This window comes from Silurus meridionalis, chromosome 11 (assembly GCF_014805685.1).
Source record: "Silurus meridionalis isolate SWU-2019-XX chromosome 11, ASM1480568v1, whole genome shotgun sequence".
In the NCBI taxonomy this organism is placed as follows: Eukaryota; Metazoa; Chordata; class Actinopteri; order Siluriformes; family Siluridae; genus Silurus; species Silurus meridionalis.
The window spans coordinates 7,129,075-7,144,622 of record NC_060894.1 but is presented as its reverse complement, the minus strand read 5'-3'; the positions used below and the strand labels follow the sequence as shown (position 1 = coordinate 7,144,622).

The 15,548-nt window shown below is 37.7% G+C and overlaps 1 protein-coding gene across 2 annotated transcripts in view; it reads right to left on the bottom strand.

Annotated features, from left to right (window-relative positions):
* Window positions 1-15,548, bottom strand: part of gdpd5a (glycerophosphodiester phosphodiesterase domain containing 5a) — a 27,995-nt gene extending 12,447 nt beyond the window's left edge. For both annotated transcript variants that reach the window (XM_046860985.1, XM_046860986.1), the window contains exons 1-2: window positions 15,127-15,548; window positions 5,208-5,382 (exon numbers count right to left, since the gene is read on the bottom strand). In XM_046860985.1, coding sequence (XP_046716941.1) covers window positions 5,208-5,324 — 117 coding nt within the window. In that variant the 5' untranslated portion in view covers window positions 5,325-5,382; window positions 15,127-15,548. The remainder of the gene's footprint in view (window positions 1-5,207; window positions 5,383-15,126) is intronic.

The window sequence follows — 15,548 nt, the reverse complement described above, 5'->3', positions numbered from 1 at the left end:
GTGGTTGTAAACACATCATAACCGGTTACCTTGGAGACCATAGCAATGACTGATCTGGTGATCGTTGATGTTGAAACTGATCTAAACTGGTTTTAATAAACAACAGAAAAACATTAGAAAAAGTTTCATTCTGAATTCTGTGAAATATGGAGGAACCCGTGTTTATAAGTATGATGAAACTTAGGCACTCTAAAAAATCAAGGAACCCTTGGACAGGAAGTGTATATAAGGATGAGTAAGATGGGATCCTAAGTGGATTTAAGACCTGGGCCTAAATCTTGAACCTTTGAAGATGTCCTTAAAGTTTAGTGAAGAAATAACAAAAATGACAGATCACCACTTAATTAAATTCCTTCTCCATAGAAACCTCAGTGGCGGGCAGTAAAGCGCAAACGACTTGAGAAAAATAACACGCCGCAGGTGGTAACCTTCAAGTGGTTGAGAAAAGCACAAGATTCACACTAGATCACTGTGGGAGACGGAGGGACGGAGCTTCAGGGTGTAGGTTAACCTGCCGGGGAACCACAGCCCCAGATCAGCGGATGTAATATAATCAACACACAGGAGATGAGAAAGGGCAATCTATCTGTATGGCGAACTTTCAAATGACTTACAACAAAGAACTTGCAAGACCTGTTAAACCCGTGATGGGGAACAGACCTAACGATTTAGTCCAGATGTCTGGAACCATAAGCGACAACTTAATATCCCTTTATCCTGATTTTATACTTTTTTCCTCATGTGCTAGTCCACAAAGTAGAAATCTGAGTGACGGATCTAGTTACACACTACACACACTTACACATGCAAGAAAAAAAAAATTGTCATAGAAATCATAGAATGGTTTTAACAAAAATCAGGGAATTTGTGACAAATAAATAACACTTGCATTTGCATATTCTTCTTATATTGTTCTTGATTTTATTCCAGAACTTTGAGAATTTTCCAATGTAAAAATGCCTGCTGTGTTCAGTATATGAAATGTACCATAACATATGAAATCTGATGTGCATTATTGAGGCTGCGTTACCACAGGGGGTAAGGTAACGTTTAAAAAACAGCATATATAAAACTCTTAATAAGTGGCTCATTTCATACACTATATTTTTCCAGACCTAGGTTCGATTTCTATAATGTTCTCAGCAAAAATGCATATTAATAACGTGACAGTAACCTTAAAACCCAAAAGGTTCAATCAAAGTTTATGAAATCACACTGGAAATGTCCTCCTCACTGTGATTCACATAAAAGTGAAATTCAAAGTTCAGTAATCATAAATGGAAATCAAGATGAACATTGTATCTTGTCAGACATAAAGCTACTGATCAAGCTACAAAGTATACTTGCCATTTTTGCCAAGCAACTTATTTATAATAAAAATTTAAGCAGAGTCATACATACATCCAGCAATAATTTACTCTATTCTGACTAGCACTAACAAATAGGGAGGGTTGCGTTAGGAAGGGCATCCAGTGCCAAATCAAATCAAAGACTGTAGTGTAAAATTCAGGGAAGAGGTCAGACAGGGGCTCGGTGGTGGTGAAGAGGTGCTGGATGTTTGGGCAACTAATGCAGAGGTGATAAGGGTGACAGCTAGAAAGGTACTTGGTGTGACATCTGAAAAGAGAAAGGAAGACAAAGAGACGTGGTGGTGGAATGAGGAAGTGCAGGAGAGCATAAGGAGAAAGAGGTTGGTGAAACAGAATTGGGATCAACAGAGTGATGAGAAAAGTAGGCAGGAGTACAAGAAGATGCAGCAGCAGGTGAAGAGGGCTGTGGCAAAAGCTAAGGAAAAGGCATATAAGGAGCTGTATGAGAATTTGGACAATAAGGAAGGAGAAGAGGATTTATACTGATTGCTCAGGCAGAGGGACCGAGCTGGAAAGTGCAGTGAGAGAAAGAGAGAGAGAAGGTAGGATGATGTGGAGAGTAGTGAAGCAGGAAGTAAATAGGATTAGTAAGGAGGAAGTGAGAGGTGGTGAAGGTGGAGGAGTTCATTAACCTGTGGTCAACAGTGCAAAGCAATGGAAAGTGTGTTAGAGAAGTGAAGAAAAGAGTGCAGGTAGGGTGGAGTAGTTGGAAAAGAGTGGCAGGAGTGATTTGTGATAGAAGGGTATCTGCAAGAGTGAAAGGGAAAGTTTATAGGACTGTGGTGAGACTTGCGATGTATGGTTCAGAGACAGTGGCACTGTGTAAAAGACAGGAGGTGAAGCTGGAGGTAGCAGAGCTGAAGATATTGAGATTTGTTGGGAGTGACAACGATGAACAGGATTACAAATTAGTTTATTAGAGGAACAGTGCATGTAGGACATTTTGGAGAATGTGAGGGTGGCGCGATTGAGGTAGTTTGGACATGTGCAGAGGAGGAACATGGGGTATATCAGTAGAAGAATGTTAAGAATAAACACACAAGGAAAAAGGAAAAGAGAAAGGCCAAGAAGGAGGTTTATGGATGTGGTGAGGAAAAACATGCAGGTAGTTGGTTTAAAAGAGGCAGAAGTAGAGGACAGAGTAGTATGGAGACAGATGAGAGAACTTTGGAGAACCCCAACGGAAGCAGCCAAAAGAAGAAGAAGCAGCACTTTTTCTTCACTCTATAATCATCACTGCACCAAAATCTTGTATCCCAGTTTTTTTTTTTTTTTAACATATTTCTATGATTTTTTTAATAAGAGCCTAATGTTTAATTTCTAGATATCACACAAGGAGGATGAAGAGCATGAAGTGTTTCAGAGCTGCTGATGCATAATCAGTGCTCTTATAAATAGAATTATGTAAGAGGATCAATGATAATTCACTTAAGTGTGAAAGCAAAATGAGCTGAATAAAGTCTGACACTCTCCTAATCCACGTCTGGACAATCGACTCAGGACGAGTTCCAGACGGCTCATAAACTGAAGGACAAATCTCCCAAACCATAAAAAGGCCATGTGGAAAGTTTAAATAAGGTCATTGCCCTAACAACGCAAAACAAACTCACTTTAGTGGAGGCGCAGCTTGACGTTTATACCGCATCTACTTTTGTGTGGGACGTTACGGGGTGTCAAGCCTGCAACACATCCCAGACCTCACTGCCTGAATCATGTGTTGCACAGATCTTACTTGGGCTAATCTGGCAATCTAATCAGCTTCTCCTAAACCTCACGTGAACTCTCTTCAATCAGGACAATTAGGACCACCAATTGTTACCAAGTAGGAGAACAAAACACACAAACTTCTCAATACCTAAAGAGAAAATTTGATGGTGTTACAGAAAGCATGCAAACATTTGCAATCTATTGTATGTATTATTCTAATGCTGGAAAAAGAATAAGATTAAACAAATTCAGATTCTTTGACAGTTAGATTGTACAATCCCAATTCCAAAAAAGTTGGAATGCTGCTTAAAAGATGAATAAAACAGAATGAAATGACTTGCAAATCCCATTAACCCACATTTTATTCACAGTAGAACACTCAAATGTTCAGACTGGTATATTTTTGCTATGTTATGGCTTAAATGTAATTTTTTTTCCCCCCCAGATATAAAAATTAGCTCCATCAACAGCTGCTTACTTTAAAAATTATTAAAAGTAAATCCAAATAAACTTCTTAAAGAAACCTTTGTTGTTACTATAGAACCAATATAGTAAGTATATTGCATTAACACAAACATGATTTGCGGCCGCGCTACAACCAGAGCTGCTATTCTAGAAAATGACAATCCATTGACCAATCAGAATTGAGATTTCTGTACACTGGGGTATAAACATTGACATTTAATAGGCAGCAAATTACAACAAGAAGGAATGCTGCAATCAGCTTGACACGGAGCAGACTCAGCTGCATGTGTAAATGTGTAACGTCGCTGTATCTGTTCACGTTTCCCCTGTGATCAGCAGTTCACTGTTTTGCCCACTGAACACATTCCGTAAACAGCCTAATTTGCATTCACCCGCATGAGCTTTTGTTTAGAAACAGACACAGGGATTTAAAAAAAGAAGCACACAATGACAATTTTATTTCATTTTAGTATATTAACAAACTGCTGCATTGCTGCTCTGTTCCAAACTACTGCATCAGGTTTTGGGGGTTTATACTACTGTATAAAACATTTGCACAAACCTCTAACAGCATGTCCCCTAGTGTTTTATTCTTCACACATTGGAAGGTGTTAATGTCTGTAATAGTGACCAGAATGTTGACAGTTTAAGCCCCAGGAGCTGTGATTTACACCCTCAAACATCAGTCACATCCTTGAATTGTAACTGTGCTAAATTGTCACTTTAAATAATCAAATGAATCAAAATGTAAATGTATTACAAGTGGCTGAAGTCCAAGCCATTAAAGCTCCTCTATCAGATGGAGCCAGACTGATTATGTTGATGAGGCACTTGCTTTCCAGACAAAGATCATGAAAAACAGCACACATTTATAAAAGAATAAACAAACAACCATGCCCAAAAAAAAACAGGCATGTTTGACTCACATCCTGAGTTGATTCACTTTCTCAATCCAGTTCCGTTTTAAGCAGGCAGAGACCATCACACTTAACTCTTTCTGAACCAGTGTGCTTGCTGTATTATCACCAGCTGCACCCACATAAAGGATTAAACCATTTTGAATGAATACAGACATAAGTTTAACAACCACTTTTTCTTTTTTTAACAAATCCACATGATTGCCTACTAACTAGAGACCTCTTAAAACCACCATTGCCTACTAACCAAGACCTCTAAAAACCCTCTCGGCCTGATTATTATTATTGGTACCCGCACTTGTATTACCAGTCCAGAGCGAAGAGGGTGGAAAACCTAACCAGGCACTCTCCTGTATGCATTGTATACAGACACGAATGACCTACAGCGCGCCCTTTGGGAGAACCTGAAACCTTGGCTTGGGTTTCTCTTGACCGTCACACACGGAAGAGGAAGTGCTCCAGCAAACGTCCATGATTCAGGAAAACCTTTTTCAGTACACAAAATTCCACCATACGGTCCAAGCATCAGTGTATTGGTACCATAATAATATTCGAATCATGCCTTATATAACATTTTATTTGAGGTCTACAGAGGCTCTTTAATTTGCACCATCAAAGCTACTCCAGGTGTTACAAGATGCAGATCAGAAGAGCATGGGTGATTGTCTCCACATCAGACAAGCTTATCTGCATGTAATACGATGATTGATGAAACACGAGCATATAAAGCGATAAAGGTGCGGCCTACCTTGGAGCTGTCATCGTGGGAGCGCTGGTAGCGTTTCCAGCGGCACCCGTATATCCCGGTCAGACAGGACAAACACAGCTGTCTCTCGTAGACCTGTAAGGGTTGGTGTTTTACCATGCTCCTTCACACTCGGCCCAACACCGATCTGCTCACATCCCACTGGGTGCCGGGAATCCTGCAGATAAACACACTTATAGTATTTACTAGCGCTGAGTAATGGATGTCCCAATAAACTAGAACGTTCTGATCAGATTTAAGAACATTGAAGATGTAAATGATCAAACAATTAAAAACAAATGATCTATATTTTTCCTAAGTTTAAAGACAGATACTTACTGTCCTATAAGACCTCTATGGTTCAAATCTTTAAAACCATTTCTTTTTACTCTCATATCAAAACTCCCTGATCATCACATATACTGTATCCAGTTAGGAACAAATTGAGAATGATTGGGTATACATTTAATGTGTGGAGTTTGATATTTAATTAAATTGTCAACATAAAAAACCTTTAGAGAATGAAACAAATATAATCCTTATATATAGCTATTAATTAATATTTTGAAAACAATTAAATAAATATAAAAAATAAAATATCACTCATTCATTCAGTAACCTATTTTTAATACCACAGTTTTCTTTTTTGCTGTCTTGCTGTAGGATGCATGTTAACATATTAAAAAGAAAAAAATTTTTAAGATACACTGAAAAACAGAAGTAGCCCTTTTCCATCTGAAACCATGCGGTTGCAAACTTAAGCAAATGTGGGTTTTTTTTAAACAATACTTCATGATTATGGAATAAAAAATATTCAGTTTCATATTTAGTTCATACACTAACTGATGAATAAAAAATGTAATTACAGCCAAAAGGAATCTGATTCTCATACGTCCTATTTAACCTGGTGTAAAAACAGTGTAAACCCATTAAGCTTGATAAATTAGCCATTAAGGATGCACCGAACACCGATCTGTAAATGACTTCAGTTAGATGACATTGGCAAAGACAGCATGAAAGTTTAATGTTGGCTGGTGGAGGTCAGTTCATCAATGCACGTTACTGTATAAATAGCAGCGGACATGATGAAGATTGCGAGGTGACACCTACGAGTGAGACGTGAGCATGAAAACCAATGATAAGTGAAAAAATCAGTCCTAAAATTTCTTTCGCTGTTTGATGATCCGAATACAATCGAATAATAAGTGTGGATTTCAACATAAAGATATAATGATTGCCATTTTCCTAGTGCTCGGATTATATAAAAAAAAAGAACAACAAAAACACCAGTTAAAATAAAATTGGCAGTAAAATGCTTTGCTGTTATTCCTGTCAGACATTTTGTACTCAAATTACTTTCATGCCAATAATTGCATTTTGGGGTCATTTAAATCAATTAAACCGACACATGACAAGTGCGTACAAATCTCCTGCCGATTCTGACCAGACACTTTAGTCAGCATGCTAATCACTATTATAAATAGTGGCTTCAATTATTTCGATCCCATTTGCATTTATCTACCATAACAGATAAACTGCATTCAATTACAATGGCTTCTGGGTAAAATCTGCTCTTGAGGTCAATAATTTAACCTTAACTTTCCAATGGCTCATCTAACAGCTTTGCTCGAGACAATGATGCAGACGGGGATTCCCTGAGAGGAAAAGGTGAAAGGAAGTCGACAAGGGTGTGTACAAAACAGTTCTGGAACACGGCCCAGAATTTTCAGCCAGAACATCTTATATATGAGCACACAACCCAACTAAGCAAAGTAACTGAGGGTTGAGAATCTTGCACAACAGAGGCTCTTTGCTCATATTTTGACTGTTAATTGCTCACAAACCTCTCCTCCAGATCCAGGAAAAACTTGATGCAAGTATGTGATGACCTCATTCTAGACTTGCAAAATTATTGCTATTATAAGTTTTCGATTTAATAAAAAAAAAGTCCAGGCAGTAAACCAGTTTGAAGTGTTTAATCACTTATTACTCTGCAAACCCTACGGAAGTGCTTGATATTAGTCCCGTCCTTCCATAAAATGTGACCAGATGCATCTCTGTGATGTAAGCAGCAGATGTTGCACTCATTTGAGGAGGTTCTTGGAGAAAAGGGTAAATTGTGGTAATTAAGCAGTGATCATTGGCTGTGTCTCGTATTGATGACCTCATCATCCATTGATGCCTTCTCGTGCTGACAGGAGGTCACAGCAGGCACCCATTAGCATGGTAAATACACTCTCGCTCGCTCACACACATACATACACACACACACACGCACACACGGGCAGCCAGTGTGAAGGTCTCACTTAGTCACTTCCTGTCATTAGGCCAGATTAAAGGTCTGTGAGATCCAGAGCTGTCATTAGAGTCTCAGTGTCCTGATCAGCAGTGCACTAAGATCATGATGCTGTAGTTACTGGACTATGTGCAAGTCTAAAATGATTTCAAACCTTTAAAAAGGATTCCTTGGTTGTGCCTTTTTGGGGAATCCTTTAAGATTCTAACCCTTCAATTGAAAATGTACCTGTCAGTAAGGTTTATATTTATGGGGAAACCTTGATTAACCATGTAACCCTAAAGAACACTTCATACATGTGCTAAAGATACGGGGTCCTTCCAGAGGTCTTTGGAGAAATAACACCCCTGAAACTCTTTCTGATAAACACACACTTATACATTAATATTGCTACATACAAAACATTCATCATAACTCAGAAGTAACCCTGAACTTAAATGTCAAAAGACAAAACATGGATGACTCTCTGAAAATTTTAGCTAACTGTGAGTCATACACTTAAATGCACTTACGCATATATTGTAGTTTTGCTTGATAGTAACAAACATTTGCTTACTTTATGATGACCTCTGACCCTTTACATGCTCTGCTCCATTCTATGCACTTTTGCATAGCTGTGTCTGTAAATATGTCTCAGTCTAAATAGTGCTTTTGTTTAAATAATAATAATACAGCACAGACAGTCTGATGAGTTAACTTCTGCTTGACATCTTTGGAGAATGATTAATTATTCATCTTGTCGCAGCTGAAATCTCTGTTGTCTTGGGAACTTCATATTGGCTGGAAAAAAGTTTTAACACTGGTGCCTTTGGCTCCCACATCCTTCACCACTTAAATATTTATTAGCGACACATTTGATGCATCAGAAAGGAATGATTTTCCGCATAATGAATATGCATGTATTTATTTTAATGACTTCCTTTCTACACTGTATGCGCTTCGTTCACGCTGATGCAAATTTGGTGTATTTAAGGACTTTCCTACAGTTTCACGATCACACTATATGCGCTGTAAGAGAAAATCCAAATGCATTCAACTCGATTCTTACTTTTGACATCTAAAACTTTATGAAAATGCACCAGCATGAATTGAAATGAAAGCAGAAACTAGCTTGGAGTGTGATTAGAAGACATGTTAATAATAGAATAATGAACTGGCCTGTGTAGTTGATGAGATTTGAATGTTAATGAGTCATAAGAGCACCTGAGGTTTTAAATAGCTGAATATTTTTTCCCCCTCAGGTGTGACTCAGCACATAACATGATATCAATCACCATCTGCTGCTCAAATATTTAATAAATAGGCTTCATGGAGTACCAAATTAGCCACACGGTTCGAAAGATGGCTTTATCTGGGTAGCCGACATGACAATACATCGGATATCCGGAAATAATGATAGCATGCATAACACCAGGTCAGCTTGCACTACCAGTAATCTGCACGTTCCAGACAAAACCTGATGATGGGGTTGGTAAGGCTTGCGTGAGTCGGAATTCACACGTGAATACGGTGCTATATGTAAATATCGGTGACTTCCGTTTAGCTTGGCTCTCAATTGTTATCGCATGACCCCGAGCTCATGTGTTTACATGTGGTTAAAGTTTCACCAGACTACAGGAAGCTAACATGTTAAATACTTCTAGGTTTTTCTGACATTACTTTTATTCATTGAGGAATATCCAGCTGAAAAACACCATAGGAGAACACCAAACAAAACAGCAAACTTTTATCATGTTATCATGTCGGAACCATATGTTAGGTGAAGACTGTATATTTGCATGCACATTTATTAGCCTCTACCCTAGACATGCCCGGTTACATAAACGACTGCAAAAATTGCTGTAATTATGCTTTACTTGGTTTGAATATGGCTAGGTTATTATTTCTGTGTGCATGTAAACATACCCTAAATGATCTTTGGGAAACTCTCCTGGTAATAGAATATCTTGATCATGATTGCTTCCTAAAGATTTAATAAAGAAGAATTATTTTAATTAAAAGGGCTCATCATCCCAGTGAAAAGTGAACTATGTTTAGAAACCACCAATAACCTCAATAACTCTCACAACCTCTTAGCAGAAAATAGAAGGTGTGTGTGTGTGTGTGTGTGTGTGTGTGTATGTGCGGTCATTTTCATGATTGATGTGAACAAAAGAAGCCCCTGCTTTTGTGCTGCTATCGCTCTACGGCATGACTTCCTGTTCTGGCCTCGCACCTTGAGAACAAATGGCCCCGTCTGGGTGAGATAATGTTGACCATCTGCCTTGAAAAAACACATGAGCTGATTTGTTAGTTAGATGGGAACAATTTGCATTGGGTAAGAACATTCAGGTGTGTACTAGGTCTTAATCATCTTTCCTTAAGACCCTTTCCTTAGGGATTCTATACTACAGAAGTGTTTTTGGTGTGGAGAATCACGTTAAAACTTTTGCTGAAAACCAGTCAGAATTTTCCGATCCCCCCCAAACTATGAAAGACCAAAGAAAACACTCTGACAACTCAGAATTCCTATCAAGAAGGTCTCTACAACCCTGAGTGACAACCTCCATTAAATCAACACAGATGCTAAACAGTAAACAAAGCAGAATTGAGTTATGCTGTAGAGGTGTCCATGTTGGATAACAATCGAGACATGAACAATTTATATTTTACCAGAGAGCTCCTGAATTCTCAAATCTGATTGGTCAGAAGTTGTTGATTTATAAAAACACAGTTGCTTTAACAAATTATTCTTTCAATATTAACATCTTATCCAGAGACATGCATAGTTGGGGGGGGCGAGAGTTATTTATGGAAAGAGTCTCCAATTATATCATGTAACTGTCACCAGGGTTGGAAAAGATTATTAAAAAGTAGGGGTTAAGAACTTTCAAGGATTCAAGGACTTTCATTTGGACAAAACTGGAAAAAATAAAAGGAAAATTTAAATCACCACTATTAAAAAATAAAGCATTTTTCCAAACTCACCATTGTTTGTGTGTGTGTTTGTGTGTGTGCTCTCAGCAGCTGTGCGTGCTCTCTGCGCTTGTGTATGGTTGGCTGTTGCAGCTCGTTTCCATGACACTGGCCTCTCAGCGCTTTTACAATTTCACAAAAGCAGCAGCATTTCAGCCACTGTTTTAGGCAGATCCGTTTTCAGAGCCTCTTTATGCGTGCGTTTTCAGACAGGTCAGCTGTGCTACTATATCTCAACCCTCTCTCTGAAAGAAGTGTCTGTTTACATTTATTCATCGCGAAGGTGCTTTTATCTAACGAGAATCAAGCAGGTGTCGAGATGTATCACTACAGCTTCTTGAACAAGCGCTATATGGTGGAGCTTCCATGAGCTTAGAAACAGAGATGAATAACCATAAGAGGTAAATGTGACCGTGGTTGTAGCCATTGTGCTGTTAAACAAACTTCTAGGCAGACAATAAGAGAAAGAATGAAGAAAATGCTAATAGACAGAGAAAAAAAGGCAGCATAATACAAGCTGTCTCATATCTATGTAGGAAGATGCCAAGTACTACAGAGGAATCTTTTACATAGAGATAAGGGTGATTTGGGTATTTCTGTATTTTGAAAGAGCACGATAAAAGATAAAGTGAAAAGCTGACAGAAAGTTGCTTAAACTGCTTCATGCTTTGACATGTTGACACTGTGAACCTTTCATGAAAACTTTCTGCACGTCTAATCATCAACCTGGCTCAGAAAAGCGACTCATTGTTTGGTCCTGACGGGAAGCTACAAGCTCTTGGGACAGATCTCTACAATCTGGCTAATGACCGAGGGCTAGAAAGGCTACTCTGGCTTTCTGCAGGACACACCGGGGTTCAACAAGGGTCAACCGATATCACAAGGATGACGACAGACGATAGACCACCAGTGTCTCACCAGGAAATAGGATCTTTTGAAAATGCTAGAAACAGACACTGAAATTCGAGACTTGGCACTAGTCCAGGATGAGACACTTATGTCCTTTCCATTTATATGATCAGTGGCTTCTTTAGGACTACACCAGGTCAAGAGGATGAAGAGCAGGAATTGGTTGCTGCATCCTGGGGTTACGAGAAGTCGTCTACGTGGTTGTGTAGGAGACTGGATGCATGGCGTAGACTGGAAAAAACTAAATCCTTAAAATAGCAGACGTTTCATCTCAATGTACCCTCTGAATATGACGAGCATATCTGCAATGCTAGTTCTGGTACATTCTAAAAACTGTGCTCTTCTTATCAAACCAGTGGAAGCCAAGACTGGGCCATTTATTAAGACCATTAATTAATATCAGCACTACGACTTTAAATAATAGATGCGCTTTCTATTCCTGTGCTCATAAATGATTATAGGTTTATATCAATCAGCTTCTTCTAACGTGGTACTGTTTCGATAGGAACAACTTATAGTTGATGCACCACATAATTTTAGTGTTCAAAATTATTGACTGATTCAATGATAAAGATCAAAATGTACATTATTAAGCTTTCAGTAAGAATGTACACATCCACACACACATATGCACATATATATATATATATATATATATATATATATATATATATATATATATATATACACACACACCCCTATCTATCTATCTATCTATCTATCTATCTATCTATCTATCTATCTATCTATCTATCTATCTATCTATGAGATTAAAATATAAGAATATTATAATAAAAGTTATTTTCCTTGTCTTTTCCACTAACTTTTCTCAGAGGCATGTTCTATTAGAAAGTCTTCGAAACTTCAGGAATGAATTGACTTGGGGGAACGATGCGATCCGGTTACAATGCTGTAGTTAGATAAAGGACAGCCGACAGAAAAGCCTTGTCATGGTGCACGTAGGAAGCCTGAGAAGTTGCTGGGAAGAGAGTCGTCAAGCAAATCTGCCGGGGTCAATGATCAAATCCTCGTCAACAAAAGGTATGTTTTGACAACCCATAATTGATGCTGTGTGTCTTAGAGATTGCTGTAAACACCCCCCACCCCACCCCCATCAGCCCACACCCCAAACTCACCCTGTCAATGCGAGGGTCTATACAGTGTCATGCTCTCTGGTGGTCTAATCCCCAGCCAAACTATGCATCGTAAACACGGTATACTGTTCACCTAATCCTTTGTTATGACATTTAGCAAACCCACCTGCTTCACGAGGGCAAGAAAGAAAAGACCTCCCACACTGGCAGACGTTTTTTTTTTTTTGTGAGCTAGCAATTACAACCTCAGCTCCTGTTTACCTTTTGATATTTTGTAGAGATGTATCAAAACAGCATCAGTATGTCTGCTCTCTGAACCACTTGGTATGCATTTAATCAAAAGGTGGGACTATAGGAAATTGTTTAAACAACACATAATTGATATTTAGAATGTGGTTTTCTGGCTTTTCTTTTTGATTCATGACAACGCACATTAAGCTACTTCAGTATTTACATGTAAAAGTGTCAGGTTTATGCAAACGGCTCATTTTCAACTGCTTTCTCTGTTCATGTTTGTGTGTAAATTACATCTAGAACAGGGAGTCTTCAAGTATCATGTTTTTGCAGTATTGTCCACCGTGTAATTATGATCCTGTGAGCACCCGGGTGAGAAAACCCCCTAATTGCTTATTATTCAGACAGCCGCCTGTGTCTGAGCTTTGAAAGGTGGCTGATAAAGAGGTCTCACATCCTTCCATCAGAAAGTCCCGACTTTTACACAACACACTTTTTTTCATGCTCAATGGGAAACTTCCTGAGGCATCAATGCAACATTTCCCACAACAAATGTCTGAAAGCCAGTTTATTAAAAATAGCTCTCTTAGTATGTAATATAATAAAGAATATACTGTAGGAAACACAACAGCAAATATATATTTTTACAGTCCAGCCACATTATTCTTTGTGATCTACTTTGCTGTTAAAAAGTAAACAGCATAGGAAAATTGGTATTATTCTATTTGTAATCTTGACATCCCAATAGCCTGAAATATGCAAATGAGCTATCTAAAAAATTATAGCCATGTAGATACTGCTAAAAAAAGCCACTTAATCAGTTGTAACTTTAGAATGAAATGGAGAACCCAGTGAGGGAAACAGCTCTTTATAGCTCAAATACTCTAAGTGATATATATTGCAAGTCAAATACAGGCATCATAGATGTCGGCCAGTGTACTTTTATATAATGAAAGCGATAAATGGATAATGCCACAGTGTAGCAAAGCAGAATGGACAGGAAAAGACAAATGACTTTCAGTAAAGGAAACTAACTAAAAAAAAAAGCTAAAATATCATTAAAAAATATATATTAAAAAATTTAAAATAATTGTGTATATATATATATATCAAATTTGCTGAAATAATAATAAATAATATTGCCTTCATTTTCTCCAGATTCTCACATTCACAGAATTAACTATATCTACATTTATAGCATTTAGCAGACACCCTTGTCCAGAGTGATGTACAAAAGTGCTTAGAATCTCTCGATTGACCTGCTTTATATCTCATTTTCTTCTCGAGCATCTCACACATACAGCACTGTATAATACACATCCCTGTTTAATCAGTCAGCATTTGCCTAATGAAAGTAGGTGAGGTGTGCACTCATCACAGACTTTTATGTGAATTATGTATCTGAAGGCAGTTCATCAGGGAAATTAAGCATTTAAAAAAAGTCTTAAATCATTTTTTTTATTTCATCATTTGCTTGATTATTCAACCAACAAAATGGGGAAAAAAACAGTAAATACATCAAATTTAAGATGATTACAATTAGTAGATTGCCTCTGTTTAGCGTCTGTGATGTTAGTATAAAGTGTTGAAATAAGCACTGGGGTAAAAACAACACTGTTTCTGGTCACTAACAGTTAAATAATAAAAGTGATTATTCAAATTGGTCTTTTTTTTCCCAAGAACTCTAATGATCTTGGGTAATGATTCCCCTACCCATGTTCACAAAGCTATGCTCTCTGATTTTATGCTGCTTTGTAAAGGTATCTTTAAGGAAAAATTTGCCAAGGTTTTAGCGATGTCAGAGCAACAACTGCTCTTTTTTACTTATGTCAAAAGAGGTGTTCGAAACAATCTGCCCATTTAACATTAGTGAGAACTCCAATGTTAATTGATTCAATTGTATATGTATAGCACATTTTGGCAACTGATGTCCCAAAGCAGCTTTACAGAAATAAATAGATTACAGATATAAATGTAAAAATGTATAAATTAGTATGTAAGCTTAACCAAAAAGGAAGCGATGATTTATGTTTTGCTTGTAGTCAAGAAATTCCAAGTCTACATTAAATGTAGCAATATATCCATACAGAAAATCAGTCTATAAAATGACCGACAGGGGGCGCATCCAAACTAAAACAAGCATTCCGGACCGGAACTCATTGCTTTTATAAACTTTAAGACCAGGAGTTAATTTATGGATATTTTCCCTTAATATTGTGGTTATTTAGATCATGTTACATAGTATAGTATAAATATAATCCAGGAAATATTTGAATGACTACTGCACCTTTAAGTCACCTATGTCAGAAACAACCTGAAAACATGAAAAAAAAAAGTTGGGAAAAAAAAAACAACAAACAAACAAAAGCAAATCTGAGTTGAATCCAAACTAGAAAGGAGTTGATAGAGAGTTAATCCGGGTGTAAACACTCACCCCTTCAGCTGCTCTAATCCTCCTGCTCACAAGGTGAACGGCGCAGGTATGCCTGCTTTCACACGTGTCCTCTAACGGTGTTCATCTTCACACACAAATCTCACCCAGTTCCACTTGAGTTTAATGTCTCCCTTTTTTTTCTTCTAAATGGTGGACTGAAACATCAGAAAAACAGAAAGACTTTATAAGCGCATTTCTTCCGACTGTGTCGCTTAATGTGCTAAATCTGGTTCTTTTCTCTTTATATAAAACTACAACGCTGTTTAAAATAAGAAAAACTCGTGTTAGTTAATCCTTGTGTTTTTTTCTTTCTTTTTTATATCCAAACTGCATTAAATCCGGTGGTTTTGCATGTGCATTTCCTGCAGCAGGGATAAAGGTGTAATTCAGCTCCGAGAGCTCGAGCGAATGATCTATCGAAG